Raw genomic sequence first — 24810 nt, 5'->3', positions numbered from 1 at the left:
TGATAGGGTTATGCAGCATATAACTGAGCTAAAGCAATTGCCAGTTTTAAAAGATTAGCATTGACAATTTGACGCAACACATTTATTTTCCAAATATCAGAAGTGTCTCATCTAGATGCAAGGATAAAGGGCTGTCAAGATTTGATTTGAGAAAAGAGAAAAAGCCCTACTACAACACAGCCCATCATCTTTGAGCTCTGGCCAAAAGGAGGCAGAAGCTCTGTTTCCTTAATACTCCCCTAATTACAAGGAGACTGTTTTGAACGTTGGTATTAACCGGTTGCTATGGCTTCCTGCCTGAGTTCAGCGTGCCAAGTTCCAGTCAGGAGCAAGCTATGAATGGGCTAAATAAGATGCTCACAAATGGGGTTTCACACCCCAAACCCCTGCCACACAGCATCCCGTGGGGAGATTACTGGGAGGAAACAGAGTGCTAACAATGGCCCCGCTCCCCTTCCCTTTCCTAGTCACTTTTCCCTGATCGCCTCGTCATGCAGGACACTTCTCCTGTATAAGAACGGCTGCTTCAGACAGCAGCAGATCCGCCGCCTGCTGTTTCCCAGCACAAGAACCGGGTGGAAGTTTGTTTAGACCTCCAAAAGATTTGTTTGTTCCTCGGGCAGTGACAGCGTTCTCAAATTTTATATATGACTGTGACTATAAGGGAAGAAGGCAAACATGAAGTTCAAAGCAGAGCTAAGCATGTTCAGATACAGGCTTTGGGTACAGTCTTGGGTAAACAATAGAAAAGCAACCACAGGGTTTTTGTCTCTACGTTCTCAGAGAGAGAGAGAGAACCTCAGGTAACACGACCCGGAATGCTGAAATGAGCAAACGCGGCCCCCAGAGCTGTGCTTAAGTCTAGTATCTATTCAGAGATCTAAAACCCCTTCTAGCTTCAAAATTCTTCACTCCTCTAATCTTGTAGCTTCTCACAGGGACTAAGCCTTTGAAATTTCATGCTAGGTTTTAGTGATAAAGGTTTTTGTCAGAAAAAAAAAAAAGATGTCCATAATCAACATATGCTCCAATGTTTGAGGTTGTTTTTGCAAAAGCTTAGCCTTTCAGAGCTGTGGCAACTGCGTTGAAGAGCAAGGGGTCCTTTCTAGAGCTTCACAGCAGAGAAGGGAAGGACGGGCACACTGCTGAACAGGCTGGGGAGGGGATCCGGACCAGTCCACGGATCCCCATTCAGGACATTTATAATCCATTTACATGCAATTAGGCAGGACGCGTGTGAGGCATGGACTAGAAGGCGGAGGTAAGAGGTGGGAAATGAAAGAAGGAAGGAAGCAGGGAGGAAGGAAAGAAAGGAGGGAGGGACGAAGGGGAAAGGAAGGAAGGAAAGAAAAAAGAAAAGAAAGAATAGAAAAGAAAGAAAAGAAGGAAGGAAAGAAAGGCACAACTATTATGTACTCACACAAATTTTAAAAAAGAGAAAAGAAAGAATGAAAAAGGAAGGAAGGAAGAAGAAAGAAAGAAAAAGACAAGACAGAGGGGGAGGAAGGTAGGAAAAGAAAAGCAAACACAACAAAGACATTCTGTGAAAGAAAAAGGAAGTGATTCTCACCACGTGTCTTGCATTCTACCTATGTGCACACAGAGAAGGTGAAGGAGTTTGTACTCTAAGAAGTGATCAACTCACACCTGGCAGCTTGACACGATTGCTTCACAGGCTTTGATGGTTTGTTATCTTGGCTTCCACAGAGACAATTGTTTTATGACTCCAAGAACAACGCAGTCCTTTCGGAAATCTCACAGTCATGCCTGAGGTTGGTGACCTCCTGAATGAAGGAACTGCTGGCTAACACAGGTGGCCAACCCAAGGTAGTTTACTTTATGTGGGGAGTAGGTGGCTCTGTAAAACTAATGGCAAAGTTATCAGTAATGTTCCAATTCTGGATGTGGACTGCCAAATGTCAATAGCTTTATCTTTTTGTTTGCAACTTTTGCAGATGGGGTCAAAGTCATGTAAGGGCTCATCCAAAGGAATATGAACTATTTTTTGGTTTGAGACCCAGTACCAAACAGGTAAAATGAGCCAGCTTCTAGTAAGAAGTTTTATATTATCTGGGTGTGAGATAAATATTTAACTTGCAAAGCTTATTTTCAAGTTAAACTACTATCACAGGCAGGGGAAATGCCCAAGTCTTTCTGTCTCAATCATCTGTAGGTTCCAAAATGCACAAGCTAGATGGAATCTCTTAAACACATTTTCCAAAGGTCATGCAATGAAACCAATGCCAGGTGGACACATATTCTTGCCCCCTCATCAGAGGGCATACCTCAAACGCCAGGCCAGGGTCAAGGGCAAGGAAAAGTGACATAAAGGTCCAAGTGTTCTTATTTTGCAGATTCTTTGATTTTCAGAGACAAACGTATCCCAGCTTGTTTCTGACCAAAGGCCATTTTTCAAGTAGTTCCTCTGATCATTCACAAGAATTCAGAAGAGCAAACACTGTAAACATTTATAAGCTTAGGTTTGATTACCTAGAAATGTATCTAGAATGTATTCTGTCATTCAATCTGAAAGCTGAGTCATCTTGCAGGCAAAATATAGAATCTTATGAAAAGGACACACTGCTTTTAAGAACTTGGTTGTCTGATTTTAGATTTGCAAAGCAATGCCTGTTATAAAGGATCTATTTGTTTTGCAAAACAGACTGAGGAAAAATTCTGTTAGTTGTTGATTCATTTATAATATAAATTTGAGAAAAGACCTAGACTCCAGTGCTTTAAAAAAATATTCAATCACTTAGACCAGCGGTCCCAAGCCTTTTTGACATCAGGGACTGGTTTTATGGAAGACGATTTTTCCACGGACCAGGGGTTAGGGGAGAGGTGGAGCCCAGGTGGTGATGCAAGCCGTGGGGAGTGGCTTGCCCGCTGCTAACCTCCTGCTGTGAGGCTGGGTTCCTAGCAGGCCACTGACCAGTACCGGTCCAAGGCCTGGCCCAGGGGTTGGGGACCACAGACTTATACAATCTACTTCACAATTTCCAAAACAATGAAGTTTTACTTTATATTGAACCCCTCTGAAGTTTACAGAATTGTCACTTTTGACAAACTCTACCTTATAATTTACAACCCAAGCATGCTCACCACATGGGAGACAATACTCCACTGACACTTGTCTTTCTGCAGCAGAATTTTGAAGACACTTGTCTTTCTGCAGCAGAATTTTGGAGAGCAGAGGACTTCTAAGGGACAACGAATGTGGAGGTCTGCAAACCAGACACAGCAAGAATTTATCTCAAATCTCAAAATGTCAACTGGAATGGCCACATCCTAATGAGGCAGCGGTGCCTGTAGCAAAACAGCACCCTTCAATTGATTAGAAAGTTAACAAGGTAGCTTTGGGCAAAATGGGAGTCCAAACATTAAACTAGGATTATAAACTGATTAAAAAAAAAAGTCGGTCTTGACACATTTAAAATGAATCTAAGCAAATAACTCCTTCTCAGATAGATAGCAGTATAAATTATCTAATAGTGGATTTCCTCAGGATCATCTTTATAAGTCAGTTTCTTGGAACTGATAGATTTGCGACACAGATATCTTTCCCTGTATGATCTCTCCCTTCCCTTCCCTAGTAACTGGTATCTGCAATTCCATCAGCTGCCATTTCCACCATCACCCCTTATTTACATGCCACACAGCGGAGGGCCCTATGCCTTGCTAGCAGTTGTAACTTCATTTCTAGAGCTTTGCTGCAAACACTTTGATGGCTCAAACATTTCCTCCTTCTCTGTTACTCCCTGCAGTATCTCATTCTGTGCTAGACACATGGTATCATAGAACCACTAGGCTCCATCCTCTGACCACGTAGACAAAAAGGTGAAGCTGAAGCTCAGAAAAGAATTGAGGCTTGTCCAGAGTGACTCAGCCAGTTAGTGACAGAGCAGAGACCAGAAGTAAGGAGACCACAGACACAGGGGTTCACTCCCCGAGCATTTACTGAGCCCTGCAGTGTGTTGGGCATTGTACCATAAGCTGGGGACATGGGAATGATGGGGATACATATCTTGTCCTGCTGAAGCTTGTGATCTAAGTGAGTTGGCCAGACTCATAAGCCAACGATTACAGTGACTCTTACCTAAGTGTAATTATAGAACTGAGTCCTTAATTAGCCCTTGTTGAATTAATCTAAGGAAGTTTAGTAACTGAGTTCTAGAAATGATTTCTTTGGAAGGTTTCATCTAAAAAGAAGTACTGGAATTCAGATTCCACAGACAGATTTTTGACTGAGATCCCAACAACTTTAACTTTACTAATAAAAAAAATTATTTTGTATTTATAGAAAATGAATAGAGAGATCATACATTTTATTCATATACTCAATTAAAATTGTGTTTATTCATTTATTTAGTAGATGTATGAGTTAGGTGTGTACACAAAGAGTGTAGACAGAAATCTTGATTTGATTAGCCCTGCTGTTCAGATCTAACTGGTTAATATTAACAATGGCTAAGCTATTAACTTTTCTAAAGGATCAATTTGTACATTGCCATGGATGATGGTGAATCTCATTCAAGTGAGAAACCTTACTCTATTCAATTTTTCATGAATTCTCTCAGATAATTAGTTTCAAGAAATGGCACTTTATCATTTTCTAGTCCTCCTGGGAATATCCAAACCATGTGGTGACAAGGACCGTAATCATGAAACCCAATAGGGAAATGGTATCAAAATACTCAACATGCAGTCTTTGCTTCATGGGAGCTTCCAGGTTCCCTATAGATTTTTGAGTGTCCGTTCACCTCACCTGCTTGTGATAACTTTCTGGACTGTTGCTTTGGTGTCTAGCCTTGGGTTTTCCCAGTACCTCAGAACTCCACGGGTGGCTCTGCCTGGTCTGTTTGCACAGGTCTTCACCTGCTTTATATGTGCCTTTACCCAAATGTACTGGACTTACCCAGGTCTAGACATGGGCAAGAAATGCATGATTGGATTGTGATCTGTCATGATGGTGGCCTGTTACTCTCATCCAAGCAGACATCATGGACCATGGGTTCTTTTTCACTCTGGACCCCCCACATAAATCCTCACTGATTTCTGAAGGGCTGAGAGAGCAGAGAGGACATTGGCTCCATTTATTGGAAGGCAGACCTTAAAGGGTATGTGTGTGTGTATGCACAGTGTGTTTATTTTCTTCTTTCTTATTTTGCCAAAAAAATCACTGCCTGTCCCTAAAGAGTCATTCCAGTCTCAAAACCCATTCAGTCTTCTACCCTCTTTCCTCTTTACGCCATATGTATACTTATACTCTTGATATTCACAGAAGGTCAGGGTGGGGAAGGATTGCTGGGCTCCGACCCGCACCACCCATGCCATAGGCCTCTGTGCCTTCCATCCCTATAGCTCCCCACAGGAGCACTCACCAGGGCTCTGAAGGAAGCACTGCAGAAATTTCAAGAAAAAATACCATGTTTTTTAAAAATAATATTTTTTCAAAATTTTAATAGGAGCCTTGGGCATGGACATGAGGTGCTCAATGAAAATTTGATAAATGAATGAATTTTAAGCTTCTAAGTGTGCCTGGGAAATGAGGAGGCTCCTGTAGAGGTGCGGTCTTGGATGGCAGGTGGACCCCGTTTTCCTTGTGCTACATAATGTTGGCAGGTGTCTGAAATGATCCTAGATCACATCAAGATGGCTGAGCCTGCTTCCTGGGCTTCTGAGAGCATACAGAGCACTTTCAACTCTTGGTTATTTAATCAAGAGTGTGTGTGGATCACCCAAGTACTCACTGGAATAAAGCTTCACTTAGTGGCTACAGGGACACATAAAAGAACAAAGCCAGTCCCATCAGCAATAACCTTTTGTTTTTATATTATTATGGGGACATCTTCAAATGCCCCCTTCTACCAGGCACTGGGTGTATAACTGTGAACAAGTCAAGACTCCTCTTCCCCATCCTAGTTCTCTCAAATTATCACAGTTCTCATTGTTCTGGAGTATGACTTTTAACTTTCTCAAATGATTTTTGTTTTTTGCTCTTTTGTCACCTGATCCTTATATACGCCCAGAAGAAAACAGAGGCCCAGAAAAGGTTAAAGAATTTGAGGAGAGCACACAGCTAGTCAGTAGCACAGTTGGGTCCCATTTGAACACATTGACAGCCATGTGAGTTGTATTTAACTCAGGCTAGTTTTGAGCCTGGGGCCGCGTGAAGCAAAACCCTGCAGTTGGTTGGTGAAAATCTTACTTGCTGATGTTCTTATTGTTACAATTAATATTGACAATTTAATTCAAAAAATGTGAGTTGGGTTGCATATAACTCATGTACAGAAAATAATACAAAATAACAAATTAGAAAGGATTGTTTTGTTTTAATAAAACACCGTGGCCCCAGGGAAAACTGTTTTTTTCCTAGTGTGGCAGTCAATGCGTTAAAGACGCTAAGAGCTATATGTAGTTTCTACTAGTGGGTTTCATTTTCCTTTGAAAACGAGCCCTGCAGCAATGAGCTTGTCAACAGGAGCAATGATCTTCAGCTGGATTCTCTCTGGGCAAAGGACTTTTGAACACCAAATGTGCTTTCACTAATCACCACCGTACTCAATTTTCCCATTTTCCACTGGGATCTGGTAACCACACAAGAAAAAGGATGGACTATCTTCCTGCTCCTATTATGTATACTAAGACTCAGCCTAGTTAATTCCTCATTTAAAAGAAGTACTTCTGTTATTTTCAAACAATATTCAATTACCAAAGAAATATAGATTTGACCCTTAGTTGAATGTTGCAAATAGCACAGGGTATAGAAAAACCAAGAAACAGGTTTACAGTCAGACTTGGCTCTGGTTCGGAAACTCTGTCAACTCTTAGTAACATAATGTGATTTGGAGCAAATTGTTCAACCTTTATGAGCCTCAGTTTCTACATCTCTACAAGGGGAATCATAATACAGTCTTCATGAATTGTTGAGAGAATTACTTGAATCTAAGCTCCAGGAAAAGACATCACCTGCCTTGCTCTCCACAGAACTCTGTGAAGAATAGAGCACAATAAATATTTGTTGAATAAAGGACTACAGAAAATGTGTGCAGTGGATCTACACAGAGCCCAGCACACCACCAATGGCCAATAATTTACATCTAAACTCATTTTCTTCCTTTCTGCTTTCTCTTTCATTGACTCAGAGGGTTGGGCTCCATGATATGTGTAAAAATAGATGTTTAATGGATATAATTTCCAAGGAAGGAAGAGCTTTTATAGACGCACATCCTAGAAGTGCAGAAGGCTTACGAAGATGTCTGAGTTGCTCTGGGTAACTGTAGGATGTCACCTGCCCTTTGTTATGGAGCACACCGTTGATCAGCCCCACTGGAGCTGTCGAGAGCAAGGGAAGGAAGGAAGACACTGCGAGGGAGGAACCAAGGCCTGGGAGCCCTGGTTGTGACTCTCTTCTTTTTCCCTTGCATGGTGACTCCCTCAGAGCACAAGGACAGGCTCTCCAGGCCCCTCAGGGGTCCTGGGGAAAGCGCTTTAACCCAAAATACCATCTGTGATCTGTTTTCCATTGTAGAGAAAAAAAAGGTCTGATGTTGGAGGTTTAGCTCCATGGGAAACTACTACTGCAAATTGAAGTTTTGAAAATTAAATCCAATTTAAAATGCATTAAAGGCTATTTAAAGCAATCTTCTGGTGAGTCCTTGGTTATGTGAGGAATCTTTCTGGGAAGAGGAAAAGGCAATCCCTGATGTATCTTTTGTATAAATCTGGGTTCACATCAACAGGACTTTCTTAAATCTGTGTGGGAGCCTCAGTTGCAAGGGGGTGAGGGCCTGCAACCCCTCCTGGTAATTCTTCAGAGTAATTTTCTGCATTCGTCCCTCTGCTCAGAATTCTCCTAGGATCTCCCACCACAGTGCAGAGGAAGGTTTCTGTGCACAGGGAGATCAGATTGCTATTTCAGTTAAAGGGCTCCTAGCAGGAGGAGGCTCTCTTTGAGAAGAGCCACTGTAAAATGGTCATTGAAGCTCTGGGACTGGACCCTACAGAAGATGGTATCCTGGGAGTAACCAACCCATCCCCACAGGGAAGGGAAGCCAGAAAGTTTCTCTCAACTTTGAAATGTGCACAAGATACGTGTGGATGGTGCAGGTGTTAGCAGCATGAGGTTTGCAGACCTTGGTGGTTACACATCCTATGACTTTAGACAAGTGATTTAGTTTTGGGGCCTCAGTTTCTTCATCTGTACAATGGAGATATGATAGTATCTCCCTGTAGAGCTGTGAAAATTAAATGAGCTAATATAAATTAAATAATTTAAGTCCAGCTTCCTACTGTAATGTTAGTTGCTACATTATTATTATCAATACCACTAATTTAGATGGGAATGAAAAACCGTATGGAATATTTTAAGGCCAGCTCATTAATTCAACAGCACTGTCATCATCATTTCATGCTAACTGATCACACCTTGGGTGGAGGAGTGTGATCCACCCCCAAATTCAGTGTTCTACGGATGTCAGGGCTACTCAGTCCTGCACCAACTGTGGGGTCTTGGCCTCTTTCCCTCCACCAGATCACACCAGTTCTGTGGCTCTTTCTCTCAAGGTCCTTTCTCAGCCGAATGACAATTGAATAAACTGATTCCATTTAATGTCAGGTCTTCTAGGTGACATAATATACACCTGGAAGTTAAAGTTCGGTTTAGCACTGAAAAACTAACTTTAATTCTAGAATACCAGTGCCACTCGGCTCTCCTGTCTGAGGTAGCAACGTACAGAGCAAAAGATTAGGCCCTAATTAGAAGCAGGCTGTAAATATTATGTGAGGACCCTGGTGTTTCTGCCTGATTTAAGTTACACTGACTTCCAATCATGCATTTTATCTTTTGGCATGCATACGTAGGTGCCCAATAAATGTTACCTTCGGTGATAATAAAACAAAAGCCAAACTTTCAAAAGCTGAAATATCCAAAAGGCCATTGTCTGCATTCTTGGCAGCAGCCAGAGAGCCAGTTTTCCCAAGTCAGCAGCCTCTGAGGAGGCTGGCAAGGGGCCAATTCCCAGGGTTGGCGCATTCCTGGGGCCTGGCAAGAGGCCACTGGGACCCTGTTTCCTCTTTTTCCTTCTCTTTATGTAGTGGAAAAATATTCCCATTTCGACCCCTCTAGGTCTCTTCCCCCCCATCAAAGTAAAGGGAAGGAGTCAGATGGGAAATGTTCCCCAGGCCCCTCCCAAAACTCATCTCCCACAGCTCCGAGCTGGCACAGCTCAAAGCAATAGAAGGCAGGAGACAGACAAAGGAGGGTTCTTCACCCCAGTCCTCCAGCCCGATTCTATCAGGAGTGCAGGCCTGGGGCAAAAAGGCCCAGCAGGACTTTACGCACAGGGAGTCATTGTACGTTTGCTTGGAAGACTAGGGGCACTTCTGAAAGCTTTTGGAATAAAATTACCTGTTATAAATAGACATTGGCTGGGTTTCAGGGGTGAGAGCAGTAGGCTAAAAGTTTCAGAAAATTATAATGCTCCATATAAGAAGGTCTGGCGTACACCTCATCCATAGGGGACCCCTGAGCAATTGCACCAAGAAGAAAGGAATCCAAGGTTTGCTCAGATACGACCTCCAGTAAACGCCTGGCTGGTAACATCATGGATATGCTATTCCATTTTTAAAAATCATATATGTATATATGTAAACCATTTTTTAAAAAGCCTTCTTTTAAATGCCTCCTTCCATATGCAGACAAAGAAAACTGCCATCTGGAGTGGCCACGCCAGCGGGCTCTGCATGTTTTCAGAGTAGAGAAGACGGCATGCCAAGCGCTGTGCCGCGTGCTCTATTCACGTTGAGAGTTCTTTTCCTTCACTCACCCAACAGCCCTCCGAGTAAGAGATGATCACCTCTCACCTCTCCTTACAGATGTGAACACAGGGGCTCAGAGAAGGCAGGCAACATAGCCAAGCTCACACAGGCAGCGTACGGCAGGCTGATTCTCCAACAAACCATACTCTTTCCACTACAGAGCATCCATCTCCACTCTCCCCTTTAAAATGAGTGTTATGCACGCAGTAAACTCTTCATGCATCTTTCTTCTTGAGGCTTCAGCTGCTGCTGCATTTTTGGTAAGCTGAAGTTTAGCAGGTAGGAGCTGCACCACCCCCATCCCAATACTTTCCATCTGCTTAGGGTCCTACAGTCTCCAAAACAAATCCTTGCTCTTTATTTCATGTAGCTCTCATGGCTACCCCACCATCGGGGACACAGAGATTCAGAGAGTTTAAGAAACTTGCTGAAGTCCACACATCTACTAAAGGGTTCAACTCCAGTTCCAATCTGAGGATTTAGAGTCCCACTGCAGTGATCACCCTCCGTGTACCTCAGCATCACCTAACACGTCCATGGCTCTGCACTGGAATCTTTTCAGGACCCGTGAAGAGAATTTTGATCAGATCCGTGTCACTGGCTACACGGAACTTGTGTTCTGAAGGTGTCACATCATATTGTCTGGTCAAACCAAGTTGACAAGCCCAAGGGAATGGACTGGAAAACCACACACAGAAACCCATGTCGAAGGACAGACTAGAAATAAACTGGTGTGACTAAGGATAGTGTTTCCTCAGCATAGACAGGCGAGAAGAGGGACTGAGGTGGTGGGGTATTTTATTTTATAGGATAAGTGTGGATACGTTCTGTTGGCCCCTCCAAACCCACCCTCCACCTTCCTCCTCCCTGCTCTGGGCCCTGAGCTTCTCTGTGGGCCCCTTTCCACCTGGGGGCACCAGCAGGGGACCAGAGTGTGGGAGGAGGGTGAGGTGGGAGTGTCTGTGTCCTGATCCCCTCATCACTGGGCAACACTGATGGCCCCGTCCCTCCCCATGAGGTGGCCTTACTGCCAGGTGGCTCGCTCCTTCCCCCACACGGTTCTGTCACCACCTTCTAGCCTGGTGGTCATGGGGCCCCACAGCTCCTAGGCCCAGGGGCTGCACTGCTGCCTGGCTGAGTTCCCCACATCCTGCCACCCTTGGTAAAGAGGCCCTTCACTCAACTCTCCTCCATTACCTGGCCTGAGTGTGCCGTGTGTCTCCTTCCACATAGTAAACAAGGAAATAATATCACTGATCCACAGTCTCCGTAGACAAACAAGAGAAAGTTATTCAGATCCCCCTAGAGGATGAGAAATACTAACTACTTTGGACCAGGCTCTCTCTTTCCCTCACTCCCTCCTCGCTACACCTCACGGAACAGGAATCAGGTCAGCTATTCTGCCTCAGGGACCTACCAAACTTGGCCCAGGAGATGTCCAAATAGCTGCTTACTACCCCCAGGACGTCTCCAAATAGCTAGCTTCCACCCCCGGCAGGCCAGCTGGGATTCCACTTTGGGAGGAAGGACGGCAGCATCATCCAGTCTATCCAGTTGGTTCCACTGTCAGCGTCGAGCCCACCTGCGCTGAGTCACTGCCGGCCCTCACCGCCATGTCACCTGCAAAGACGGCAGGCCTCTGACGACAGCTCCTCCTCGCACACGGGCCGGCAGCCCCCAGCCTACTTATCTGCCGGCTCTGACAGATGGATCCCAGAATTTACCAGAGCAGATGATTTTATTTCCCTCAACACATCCATGTGCATGAGAGCAGTCAACGAATTAATTGTATTAGGAAACCTACCAAGCTGAAGATGACTGCTGAAAACTAGGAACCAAAGAGGTGCTGAAAGACAGAAGGCAAGCAAACCTCAGAGGCATCTTCGGAAATGGACAATTATAATCCATTAAGCCTCGTTAAGGAACTGAAATTTATGAGGAGGAAACATCTGGAACTGCCTGGAATGTAAAGGAACAGGGAGGAACCACCGTTTGGGCTGACGGAGAGCAGCCTGGACAAATGGGAGTCCACGTTAGGAGAGAACTACGAAACCGGTACATGAAAGGGACAGAAGGGAGGCGGTGCCTCTGGTGTTAATCGAAGCGTTTGAGTATGATGGCTCCTGGATTTGCTCTTGAAATATTAATTGAAACTGGGTGAGAGATGAGGGCTGTGCTTACACTGGCAGAAAGATCATAAATACCGGCTAAACGGAGCCCGGGCAATGGAACGTGGCAATGGAATGTGAAGTGATGAGGAATGCTGCCCCATTCATGGCCATGAACTCTGTGGATGTTTAATAAATATTAATTGATAATAATGAACTATAGTACTGGGTGGTAAATTAGTGTGAGACAGTTAGGCTGCTGAAATACAGGTAAGATAAATGCAGTTGGTACAACATACACTGATAAATGAAGGAGGAGAAGGGAAATGAAAATGATTTAGCTGCGCAATGCATTTTGCCTTGCCCCAGGAAGCAGGGGTAAGAGAATGTTAATAGAAGAGTGGGGAGGTGTGCCCGGAGAGGACAAGAGGAGAGTTGGAATGATAATTCACCATTACGGTAGCGCTTGCTTAGGGCCTTGGCAACTTCTTAAACATAAGCCAGGGTCCTTGGAGTCGTACCCCATTCTTTTAAGACGCTGTGGTTTTTTCAATAAATTTCTGCTTTAGAGGACTCAGGGACACCGAAGATTAAACTTGGACCAATTTCCTAGAGGGAGACAGGAAAGCCCCCCTCCTCGGGGAAGCCCTCCCTGATCAATACAGCCAGAATAACAACTTCCTCTTTCTAAACCCCATTGGCCTTGTTGTTTGCACCACTGTATACCTCCGGGTATTACTACGATTTGTGTATATGTGACAAGATTTTTTAGAGCTTTGTAAAGCGGCAATCATGCTTTGCATTGCTTAGTGCTCATTTCACAGCGCTTCGAACCCAGTAGGTGCGCAGTTCCTGTGCTAATGAGAAACTTGAGAAAGGAAAATGGGCACGTATCAGAGAGAACACCCAGATGCCTATTAGATCGGAGGACCAGCTCCTAAGGAGATCAATGAAAGTGCTACGACTTGCTGTGGACAAAGCACTAGAGAGTCTGCCACCAAAACGATCCTAGGCTGCCAGAGGATGATGCAGAAAACTCAGTTGCCATGGAAACTTGTATGATCTGATGATTCCCTTTGTTGAAAGATAGTGAGACACCAGGAGAATGACAAGCAGATCTTGGAGCCCTAAGAAAACACAAAACATGCCAAGCAAATGTCTCTGCTCATTTGTACTTATTTCTGCCGTGGAAGCAATATCATTTTATCATCTGTCAATAACACAGCATTGGCAAAAGTGGCAAAATGTGTCCAGTTCCTGCTGTAATTTAGTGATCTCAGAGACCCCAAGGATGCACAGAACCACGTCTGATGCTGGCAGGCAACATGCACTGCAGCAGCTGAACACAGGTGATGGAGGCAGGTGTTGCTCCGTGACCCCAGCAAGGGAAGCCACCCATGGGCAGGTGCCATGGGGAGCACTAATGGCAGGTGAAGCAACCTAATTATTCTTGGGTAACAGATACTTCTGAGAATCTGGTTATACCTACACACTCACTCCCCAGAAAACATGTACAAATGTACATACCATAAAATCTGACATAAAATATTTCAGAGAATTCAAAACCCTAGAAGCCTTTTCATAAATTTCCTCTATCAAGCACCTGGGGACTCAAGAGAGTCCAGGACATGATGTTAAGAATCTCTGATATAAGACAAAAAAAAAAAAAAAAAACCTTACACACACACTAGAATTATCCTTCAGCAAAACCGAAAAGCAGGGTGTGTGTCTCTCCAGTCATCCCAAGCAGCACTCAGGGTCTTCTCCACGTGGGTCCCCTGTACCCCATAGCCAGAATTCCCTGCTAATGTGGACTTGCTCGGGCTCAGCTGCTTGATCACTCATTCATTCACTTCTCTGAGCGTTTGCTCTGTAAAGAAACAAATGTGAACACAACATGGCCAATGTCCTCAAAGAGCTTATGGTTTAGATTAGTCAGGGGTGATTTTTCTCCCCAGAGGACATTTGGGTGTCACAAATGGGGGAGGGTGCTACTGGCACCCGACGGGTAGAGGCCAGGTATCCTGCCAAACATCCTGCAAGGCACAGGACAGCCCCACCACAAAGAATGATCGTATCCAAAATGTCAGTAGTCTGGAGGTTGAGAAACTCTGCTCTGGAGTAGACAGGACAGTGACAACGTGGTAAGTGTCATGAGGAGGACCAGGAGTGGGTATTAGGGCAGCTCAGGAAAGAGCGTTTTCGTAAGAACTCTGGAAGATGTGGCTGCGGTGGCAGCCTGCCTCATTTTCAATGAGGAGAGGAAGGAGAGAAGGAGGGCACAGGAGTCATTCAGAGTGAGCGATGACCGCACGAAGGCAAATCCTCCTTCGAGCAACATCAGAGGAGGCAGGGCCAACTGCACATGGTGGACAAATGGCATTTCCCTGGGAATCTGCTCGTGGGAAACGTGGACGGCTCTCTGCTCACTTCCATCAGTCAGCCGCCAGCCAAAGGAACACACAGCCATTTGGTGGGATCATCACTCAGGCATAGCCCTACTGCACACGTGGCAACAGCTATATGCCGCTCGTGCCCCGTCACTTACCAGGGCTCCCTGCTCCACTCCCGTTCTAGTCAATGGCCCCACCTTGTGTATACACCATCATCAGTTTTCACGTGGACAAAAACATAAAATTATATATATGTGTGTGTGGCTATGTGTATATAAATGCTATTATAAATTTCAGTCTCTACTAAAGTTGATTCCAAGACCTGGATAATCAGAAAAAATACATGTGGTCTAGCCCTGTCGAGGCAGCTGGGGCTCCTTAAGGTTGGGCCACACCATGGGGGGCTCCCAGCCGCTGTCACAAGAGGGTTTTCTGCTTCAGAGCAGCTGGCTGTGCAGAGCGGTGGCGTCTGGAGGTGGCCAGACCTGAGCTGAAATCCCAGCTCTACCACTCACCAGTCCATAGCCTTGAGGAAGTTGATCAACTCGTTAAGCTTCAGATTTCTCATTTGTAAAACAGGGATAATTAGAGTTCCTACCTTGAAGGGTTGTTGTTAAATATTAAGTGACAGTTTCCACATAAAGCGTTGAGCAGTGTGCCTGGCCCATATTAAGCCTCAGTGAACTTCAGCTACTATTACTAAGGGAAAGACGCGATCCTGGTCTAGACTCAATGCATGATTCACTGACTGAACATGCTGAGCTGTCTGCTAAAGTGGCTTTGATGTTAGACTCTGCCACCTCCCCACCCCCCGCACTGCTGACATACTCTATGCCCACTGCTTGGCCCCGTTTTACTCCAGCCCCCATTCAGATCCTGTCCTCAGCACCAGCATTGCCGCAAATCTCCAACCTCACTCCAGCTCCGTTCTTGCTGGGTTCTGATCTCTCCTACTCTTCTGGGGTCCCTTCCAGACTCCTAGCAACTAGCTCTTGTGGGTGGTGCCCACCTGGCCCAGTCCCCCCCCTCCCGTCTTCTCCTAGCCTATCTGTTCCCAAATCCATCCACAGACACCCAGAGATCTGCACTGCTGCAGGGCGGGTGGGTAGGGCATCTCCAGCATTTTCTGAACGTGCCATGATGGGCTGAGCTAGGCTGGTGGGCAGATTCCCTGGGGAAGTATTCGCTAAGGCTCTGACACTTCTCTAACTCCACCAGTGCCCACTCTCAAGGGGGCACACCGAAGATTCAGCATGACACTTGGGAAAGGTTGCTAACCCAGGCCAAAGCTGGTCTCTTCTCTACCTGTTGCATTTTCCTAAAAAAGGCCTTGGCTAGATCTTCAGACATCACCACACCTTCCAACACCTGGCTCCAGGCCACGGTCTCTGTTCTTCTCAGCACATCTAGGATATAGCTGAGATAATGGCTCACTTACCGGAAATGATGCAGTCGGGAATAAAAAGCCGCCTCTCATTCTTTCACCCTCGCTGACTTAATGTTCCTTTGGGAAATCTCAGAGCAATCTTGCTATCAGAGAACAAAGGTCAGGTTCCCAGAGGACAACTTGACCCTCCCCCAGTGGCAGAGGCACTGAGTGAACAGTACTTCATAGACTCATCCATCGCAGACGTGGCCAAGGAGGACTGGGATTCGAGTAGCTGGGAACCCTCCACAGGAACCTGATGCTGTGTGCTCCGTGCAGCATCCTTGTGGTGAGCACAGGCCTAATAAGGGCACGTAAAAGTGAAGAAAGCTCCAGCTGTGCCTGAAGCACTACAGAATGAAGATTTTTTCCCTTAGAATTCCCACCCACTGCACTGAGCAACACTAACAATACCTCTATTTTGAATTTTGAAAAATTCTCAGTGAGTCTGGACATACAGTATGTCAGTATTTTCTAAATAGTCATAAAATATTTTTCTGTTTCCCTATTTCTTGCCACTGGGGTGTACGTACCTTTGCATAACAACCTAAACCTGCTCCTCTGCCCACGTGGGCATACTGCATACGCTCAGAGTAAACACAAATCACTACCAGGGAAGGCAGACCTGGACTGCCGAATTTCCCATTTCTCTTGCGAGTGCAGACAACATTTAGGATGCAGCCTGCTGCCTGTCTTTGTAAATAAAGTTTTATTGGGCCATAGCCTCGCCTATTTGTTCATGTGTCCTCTGTGGCTGCCATCCTTCCCCAGCAGCGGAGTTGAGTAATTGCAACTGCTCACGTGGTCTGCAAAGCCTGAAATACTCACTCTCTGGACCTTTGCAGGCAGGGTTTGCTGCCCCCTGCCTCAGAATTACTTCTAGTCACTAAATGGGGGAAATAATTGAGCATAAAACAGCACAGATTATATGTGATATGAGGAAGATGTTTCCCTGGGAATGAAAAGATCAGTAGTGACATGAGTTGTCACCAGAGGGTGCAGTACAGGATATTTGGGTTGTCTCTTCTCTGCTGTCTCCTCCTTCATTCCCACATGCCCCCATCGCTTCAAAGCAAGGCTCCCTCTCCAGCTCCTCCTGGTACCTCCTCACGCCGTCTGGGGGGATCTCAGCTCCTAGTACTACCAGTGCCATACTGTTCACCTCCATGTCATGTATTTTCCTTGCTTGCTCGGTCAGCTTCCCCAAACTAGAAACACTTGGAGGAGCGTATCTCCCTGTATCGGCTGGGGGACCCTACAGGAAAAAGAAGGCACACTCGAGTCATCTAACTGACGAGAGCTGGGTACAGGAACTGTTTACTACACTGTGGGCAAGCTAAGGCGAACCAACAACAGATGGGCTAGCAACATCCAAGAGCCACTGCTACAAAGAAGCCTGAAGGGGCATGGGGAGAAGGTGCCAGAAGATGGAGACATTGGTGGTTATAACTGTAGCTAGAGTTTTAGGAGGAGGTTGTCCAAAAAAAAAAAAAAAGCTGCAACCTTAGGCAGAGGAGCCCAGGCAGAAAAAGGGCAGGAGAACAAAGACCTGTACCTCTGAGCTGCTGTTAGTTCCTCCCACTGGCCAAGCACAGCCAGATGTCGGGAGGCAAGGTCCATGTGGTACATCCTCTAGGGGCGCAAGGCCAGGTAGAGAAAGACAAAGAAAGATCTGGAGGAGAAAATGAAAACCATCCAGCCCACCCCATAGCAGGTTGTCAGTGACGCTTGTTGACTAACTTAGTGCTGATGCACGTGGCAGAAGGCCTGATCATTGTAATGACTTGGATGGAAACTGTCAGGAGGCTGAAGGATGAACTGAAGGACTCGTGTAGGTCCATTTCTGCCCCCACAAGTCTATCAGAGTTACACTGCTGTCAGAGCTGGTATGGTCAATGTTTGTTTTCCTTTGGTGTGGAAGGGAGGAAGGAGGGTACCAAGGAAAAATCTGCAAAAGAAACCCCCACTCTCATCTATGCTTAAAAGCTAAAAGTATTCCCCCCCAAATTAAAAGAGAATGTTTGCCATTGCAATGTGAGCTGGAAAAAAAGATAATTCACTTGCCAGCATGCTCATCAGCTAAATGCTGTCATGGCTACAAGTGTCAAACGGCTATACGTGCAGCCTGGGAATGAGTCTTGCAAATAGAAAAGCACAGTGGGAAATGATGACTTTTTCTGATCAAAAAGCATCCTGGGGAGGGCTGAATGGTTTTGGGTCAAGAAGAGGCCTCGATTTCTGGAGTGATTTTTATTGTTATCAGAGAGAAGGCTGTACTTGCCGTGGATATATGGCTGCCCGGCACACTCCCACTGGAGGAGGCAGACTTCAGGCACTCGTCTTTCTTTCTGGGTCTTTACCCCCCACATCAAAACAGATTCTCCATTTCAGTTTCACGCACCTGTCACTTTCTCCTTAAAAGGGGCGATTCATAAAGTAAAAAATCATCAACATCAAACAACACTTCAGTGTGTTACCAGGGTGCGCACGTGCACACACACACACACACACACACACACACACACGTGCGTGCGCACACTCAAACTCTCTCCCACACCACGTCCTAAAAGCAAAATTGTGACTAAGGACCCCAAACTTATTTCCCCCAACTGGAGCTTTTCTCAGTATTTGGACTGTGAGTGTCTTTATTCTGTGGTTCTTCCAGCTTAAAAATTTAGAAGCCGTTGCAAGGGAGCTATAATTTCTGCTCAACACTTCAATGATTTGATTACATAAAATAAAAAGTGTAATGAAGTTAATAGTACCTTATTCTTGCAGTACATTATGGGGAATTTTCTCCTGCAAAATCTGAAAAGTGGAAATTACCTCTGGGCCCCCTAACTCTCAAAAATATGGGTCCTGATGATTTCTGCAATGGAATTTCAAGACTTAAGAACTTAATATGTTTCTCTTTCCTCTATTCAGTTTCCCAAAAGGCCATCTTCACTTCCTGGGATAGTATATAATGAAAGATAAAGACGTGAGGTGACACATAAAAGACCTGTTTTCTCCTCTTGCCGTAATCCTAGTTGTGTGACCTCAGGAGGAGCAGGTAACCTCGCCAGTCTTAAACTATTCTATTTTGCAGCATTCCTTATCTATAATCATTCCTACCTGCTTATTACCCTAGTTATTTGTGTGGTTTCAGCACAGAGCCAAAGAGGAGCGCGGTGTCTTGGGTTCAAGTGCCTTATAGGCCACCACCTTTGATCTTATGCCCAGTCTAGCTCTCTGCCTGACAGTTGTGCTCCAGGTGGTTTCAACAGATCTCACTCCCAAAGAACCCAGTCAAAAAGAATGCTCTAGCTGGCATTGTCCTAGCAGCAGCGACATACAGGAAGGAGAGAACATGTTACTACTACTACAACCGAGGGAAAAACTGTAGTCTCTTGGCCTGAGTGCTGTAATGTTTAACAGCATTTAAGCACCCCCATACACGTAGTAGTGAGAGAGGTCATGCTTGTTCAGAATCTCCCCAACCTGGGCATACAGATGTAACACTTCATCTGTCTCCAGGAAGAAAGATATTTCAGTAGTGTAAAACTTCTCCTAAACATGATAGAGGGAGATTTAGCAGGATTAATTTTCCCCCATGGTGCCAAGCAACAAGTTCTCATTTTCTCTTGTGTTTCTATGCCAGCAAGTCAAGAAATAGATTTGCAGCCTGCGACAAGTCTCAGGGTACAGCCATATGCCAAGAGGAATACAGGCTTGGTTTTGGGTTTTCAGCTAGCGCTGGTAATGTGATGGGATTTTACTTACACCCGTATTCGAGCTGTCTCTAGGCAACATTGAAATGTGGGCAAAGGTTTCACTGACACTGTTCTCTCCTCTGACTTGCAGGTACCCAATACCCTCACGGTAACCCGCTCCCTGCTCTGCTGCTCTGTCCCGCCCCAGCCCCGCCTTCCCCAGCCACCGTGCTCATCATTCTCCTGCTTGCCAGTCCCTCAGCAAAATGCTGCTCATCTGGTTGACATCTGGGAATGATCCAAGGCCTTTTATTAATGAGTGCTACTATGAATTATTGAAAGACTATAGCTTAGTATGCTTGCCTTTATAGGATATTTGCATATTACTTGAAACCTAAGGCAGAAATCTGTGGCTTTGGAGACCAACCCATCAGGATGATATTTCTGGGTTAAGAGAGTCTTTCTTGAGCTGCTCACATCATACCATATGGCCGTCTTGTCCCTTGCCTAGGCCTAAGGCAGACCCTACTGGCATGTTGATATGTAGGAAGTGTTTTTTCCTATAGAAGAGAGGCTGAGAAATTATCTCTTTATCCCAAGTTTCCCCAGAAGTTGAAAAGAGAATCTGCATATAAACACATACACACACACATACACATACACACACGCACACACATTTACATTACTTTCACCACATTCTACCTGGAGACAGCAAGACCTAGGAAATGAGATGGGGTCACATCCATGGGGAGAAGAACTTAAAATACTACCGAAGTCCTTAGCCTCTGAAGGTATGCTGGTCGGTGCATAGCCCACATAGGCACTGCAGTGGACTCTGAACACCAAGAGAAGCACCCGACATAAACACTTACTGCAATCTTTTCTCAATTTCCAGAAACTCACACCCATGGACAGTGTGTGAGGTGGAAGCCTTGGCCTATGGGCTAAATAGCTAATCTGCAGAAGACAGGACATGACCCGCAGCTGCAGAGTTTGAAAGGTACAACTGATAAATCAAACCAATATATATTTCATTGAATCCCAGCTCTGTACCAGACCCCAGGCCAGAGGCTGGGAGTATACAAGTGAATAAAGCACGTTCCTGTAAAACATGCTAAAGAAAGAGCCAAGTTAATTTCTGTTTCAGTCGGTGAGCAAAGAGAAAGGAGTGACTTGCTTGATTTGATCTCTTGCTCTATTCGCATGCATTATGGAACAGAAGAGGTGACCCATACGTGTGAGCCCAGAGACTGTCAGAGAGTGGCCAACCTTTAGATATCGGTGACTTAGTCCATTTCATTGGACTAACCAGATTCTCATACCTGAAAGCAAACCCGACCAGATTGTTAAGAATGATGTTCATCGGCATTAAAACTCTGAGAAAGAAAGCTTACAGACAACTGAACTGATTTACGTACCTAAAAAGATCTCAGACACTTTCTTGGCTCTTCAATATTTGAAGCTGTATTGAATTCTTGTTCAACTTACTCCCAAAGTTAAGATAAATGGGTGATGGAACAACTCTATGTAGGCTTGGCATTTGGCATCAGCCGTACAGTAGTGTTTTTGTATAGGCTAAAGTCTACTTCAGCTGGAATTAATCTAATTATATATAATGTTGACAGATTATGACATTTGCCTATTAAGACACTATACAAACATTCCAATAATTTTCTGGCTTTTGAGTTTATAAAAACTAAATGAAATAAAATCCCAGGGGATGTTGCTAATGGGGTAACTGGAATAGAGGTTTCAAAAGCACAGAGTTCAGGAAATAACAGTCAAAGAATAATGCAGTTTAAGCCAAAACATATAGAGTGGTAAATGAACATTTAGTACTTACCACAAGACTGCTGTCTAGAGACAGCCTTTTTCCAAAGTCCCTTTTCTCAAGTTGTCTCTTTCCCTCCATGGGTGAAGTTATTTATTTTCCTTTGTGATTTATAAGAATCCCCCGTCTGTTTCCAGGGTCACTGCAAAAAGACAACATGTGTTTTACTATCCAAGTGCACAGTGTTTAGACCTTTGTTTTTAACTTTCTAACCAGAAACAAGTGTGGAAGCCAAAATATACCCAGACCCAAATATTAAGTATAGAGCTGGGCTCTCTCAACTCAAAAGAACTCTCTAGGTTACAAATGTCAGAGTCATCTTTATGGTGGCCCCTGTGTTTTTATAGGTTTTACTAATGGAGTTGGGGAATGGGTTTGCAGGTTGAATCAGCAGAGGAAAAAAGCAAACAGTCCGTTTCATGCCACACTTGCTCCACACCCATCCTCCCTCTATCAACCAAACTCATTCCGTTACTGTGCACATAGATGCTGTCTGCAAATTCCAGCAGATCAAACTGACAAAGCTATGCTCCGCAACCAAGTTATTAAGCTCAAGGCCCAATGAGAGGAAACCGAAGCATGAACGTTATTGTCAATATTTAATTTAAAAATATTTAATTTAAAAATATTTGAGGAACACCGTAAGATACATTCCTTTTGGGACAGATTGATTCAGAATGAATGGTGGATTATGTCATTATTGTCAAGGAGTATTAATGGAATGCCCACTGCATTTTACCACATGGGATAAAGTTCATGCCTGCATGCCACTGAGATTGCTTGTTCTAGAATCACTAAGTATTCTGGTTAATAAGGATTCTTCATATATATTAAGTTTTAGCTTCTAATATTTACCAAGATCTAAAAGGTCTGACATAAAAGAAATGAGTTTCAACCCAGGCTTTCTTACCCATTAGCCAAGTGACCTTGGACAAGTCATTTAGCCTCTCTGAAATTCATTTTTCTAAATGGCAAAAACAACAATGGCAATCAAATGATGACTTAAAGGCAATAAATTAAAAGTTACATGCAGGTTATAATTACCCACAGATTACATTTAGAAATATTAGTCAATATGATTTGATACGTCCCTGTGATTCAGAAGGCACTTTGAGGTCTAGAAATTTCTCATAATCCTTATAAATAAACATAGCCATTGTACTGCTGATATAGAAGAGCAGAAATGAATAAAATGCTACATTAATCAGTTTTTTTTAATTGAAAAGAAATTGCTCCAGGTCTGACATGGATCAGACTGGACCCTACAGCCCACAGTGTGTGGGTTGCTCTCTTGGTTTCCTCCATGCAGAGGGTTGAGACAGCTGTGCTAAGACAGGGTGTGCCCAAACTGTAGTCAGTCTCAGGAAACTGATGGACTCGTTTTCTAGCCTAGGATCCTTCCTCCATCTTAGTCATTCCATCGCTTGCTTTTGGGAACACTGATTTTAATACATCACTGGTCCACTCAGACCAGGGGACCAATCAGAATTCAGGATAAAATTCAAACTTTTAGCATCATTTTCAAGGTCTACTTCCTGCCAATGGGTCTTTTACAATCCCCAAACATGCTAAGCACATTCCTGAGACCATGCTTTCGATCGCACCCCTTACCTCCCTCTGGTCTAATCCCCCCTTGCTCCAGTGCCTGGCTCAGGCCCATCTCCGGCACAAGACTGTCCTAGACCACTCCATTTGCTAACGCTTCCCTTTTTCTCCCAAGTTTCATAGGAATCCTTAGGGACTTGCCTTATTAATCACCTTAGTCAATTAAGATAGTTCTTTAAATATAGTAAATTCTTAATATGTATTTGTTGCCAGGGCCTAATAGTCAAAAAACAACTCTAGGCAGTATTTTTCAGAAAAAAAGTTAGTACTATTACTATAGGCAAAACTTTTAATCAAGTAAAATTTGTCTGGGGGCCTGCCTTTCCTACCCTGAGCAGTTCCTACACGCTTTGCAGCCCCCGCCGCCCCAACTCAGTGACTGTATGCTTGTGGCTCAGAACACCCTTTGGAGTAATCAGTGTAGCTAGAGAGACTACTCAGGCCCTCGTGTTTCCTCCTCTATCAAAAACATGCCCTCCAAAGTCTTAATCTCAAAGAGCATGGGGCTTTGATAGATCATAATAAATGATCCTTTGGCCTTTAGTACATATGTATTGAGTGCCTGCTATATGGAACACCCAGTCCTTAGATGTAGGTGACACAGCTACGTACAAGAAAGACCAGGGCCCTGTCTTCATAGAACTTACAGTCTAGTAGGATATATAGAAAATAAATAAGCAAACCACAAATAACTCCAAACTGTGGTTAGGTACCTGTATGAAGGAAATTTAAATATTAGATATATTGATTATCCTTTCTGGTGAATATGATTAAAATCATTAAAAGCAACTCTAGCTACCGGATTTCATGCTCTATCATAGGCTGATGAGGCTGTCACTTTGGTAAATGGGGATGCTTTTTACAGTTCTCAAATAGCTTAGTCTGCCTATGTGGAAAGCTGATTCAATGGCTTGATTTAGTCAATTTCTTTTCATACTTTAAGGTGCCAATAATTCAGGAAAAAATGATATTTAAATTATTTAGCAATGATATGGCACAGGTATTGGCCAATTCTAAAGGTTCAGTCCAATCAGGACTGACAACCGGAACAGGCAGTGCAGCAATAGCAGTGCATCCTGGCCAATTCCCAGTCAAAGTGCACGCACTGCCTCCACTTCAAGAATGTGAAAATGTGTGAGTTAAACCATCAAACAATCATGGAAAGCATCAGAGTAAAGTTATCCAAATGGATGGAAGCAAGGCCACCTAAAAGAAGCAAAATGGCAACCAGGATGTGGCAATATGAAAAGAGAAGTGGTCAACAAAAGAAAAGTCAGGACAGCTGACACTCACACTCTATTTCTGGCACTGTTGGGAAGAGAGAGTGCCCACATATATCCAGCAGAGGCTGAAGGTCTAGAGGGGAAACGTATATCAGATCCTGAAGACACCTGCGATTACATGGGGCCATTTGTACCATCCAACTAACTCAACTTGCTCGGAGACCACTGTTGTCAATCAACTGTCCAATTTTATTTGACTGTTATGTAGTTTTACTCATAGAAGAAGAAGGTATTGACCAGACAATATAAGTAGGCAATCTTTTAGAAAATAACATTTTTAGTACAAATTTGCAATTTGGCATTTGACTCTATATTAATTATTCATGTATTTGGTTAGTGTATTAGTCAACTTGGGCTTTCATAACATCCTAGCACAGACTGGATGGATTACACAACAGAAATTTATATTCTAACACGTCTGGAGGCAGGAAGTCCAAGATCAAGGTGCCAGCAGAGTTGCTTTCTGGTGAGGTCTCTCTCCTTGGCTTGCAGATGGCTGCCTTCCTGCTGTGCTCTCACAAGGTGTTTTCTCTGCGGGTGCACATCCCTGGTGCCTCTTCCTCTTCTCAAAAGGACATTAGTTCTATCATATTAGAGCCCCACTCTTATGATCTAATCTAACCTTAATTACCTCCTAAAGGGCCCTCTCTCTA

The 24810-nt window shown here is 44.3% G+C and overlaps 1 protein-coding gene across 3 annotated transcripts in view; it reads right to left on the bottom strand.

The window, feature by feature from the left end:
- Window positions 1-21413, bottom strand: part of NCKAP5 (NCK associated protein 5) — a 768565-nt gene extending 747152 nt beyond the window's left edge. For all 3 annotated transcript variants that reach the window (XM_045560321.1, XM_045560316.1, XM_045560320.1), the window contains exon 1: window positions 21282-21413. In XM_045560321.1, coding sequence (XP_045416277.1) covers window positions 21282-21350 — 69 coding nt within the window. In that variant the 5' untranslated portion in view covers window positions 21351-21413. The remainder of the gene's footprint in view (window positions 1-21281) is intronic.
- Window positions 21414-24810: the final 3397 nt, after the last annotated feature.

This window comes from Lemur catta, chromosome 8 (assembly GCF_020740605.2).
Source record: "Lemur catta isolate mLemCat1 chromosome 8, mLemCat1.pri, whole genome shotgun sequence".
NCBI classification, from domain to species: Eukaryota; Metazoa; Chordata; class Mammalia; order Primates; family Lemuridae; genus Lemur; species Lemur catta.
The sequence above is the reverse complement of the archived record's forward strand: the minus strand, read 5'-3'. Positions and strand labels throughout refer to the sequence as shown.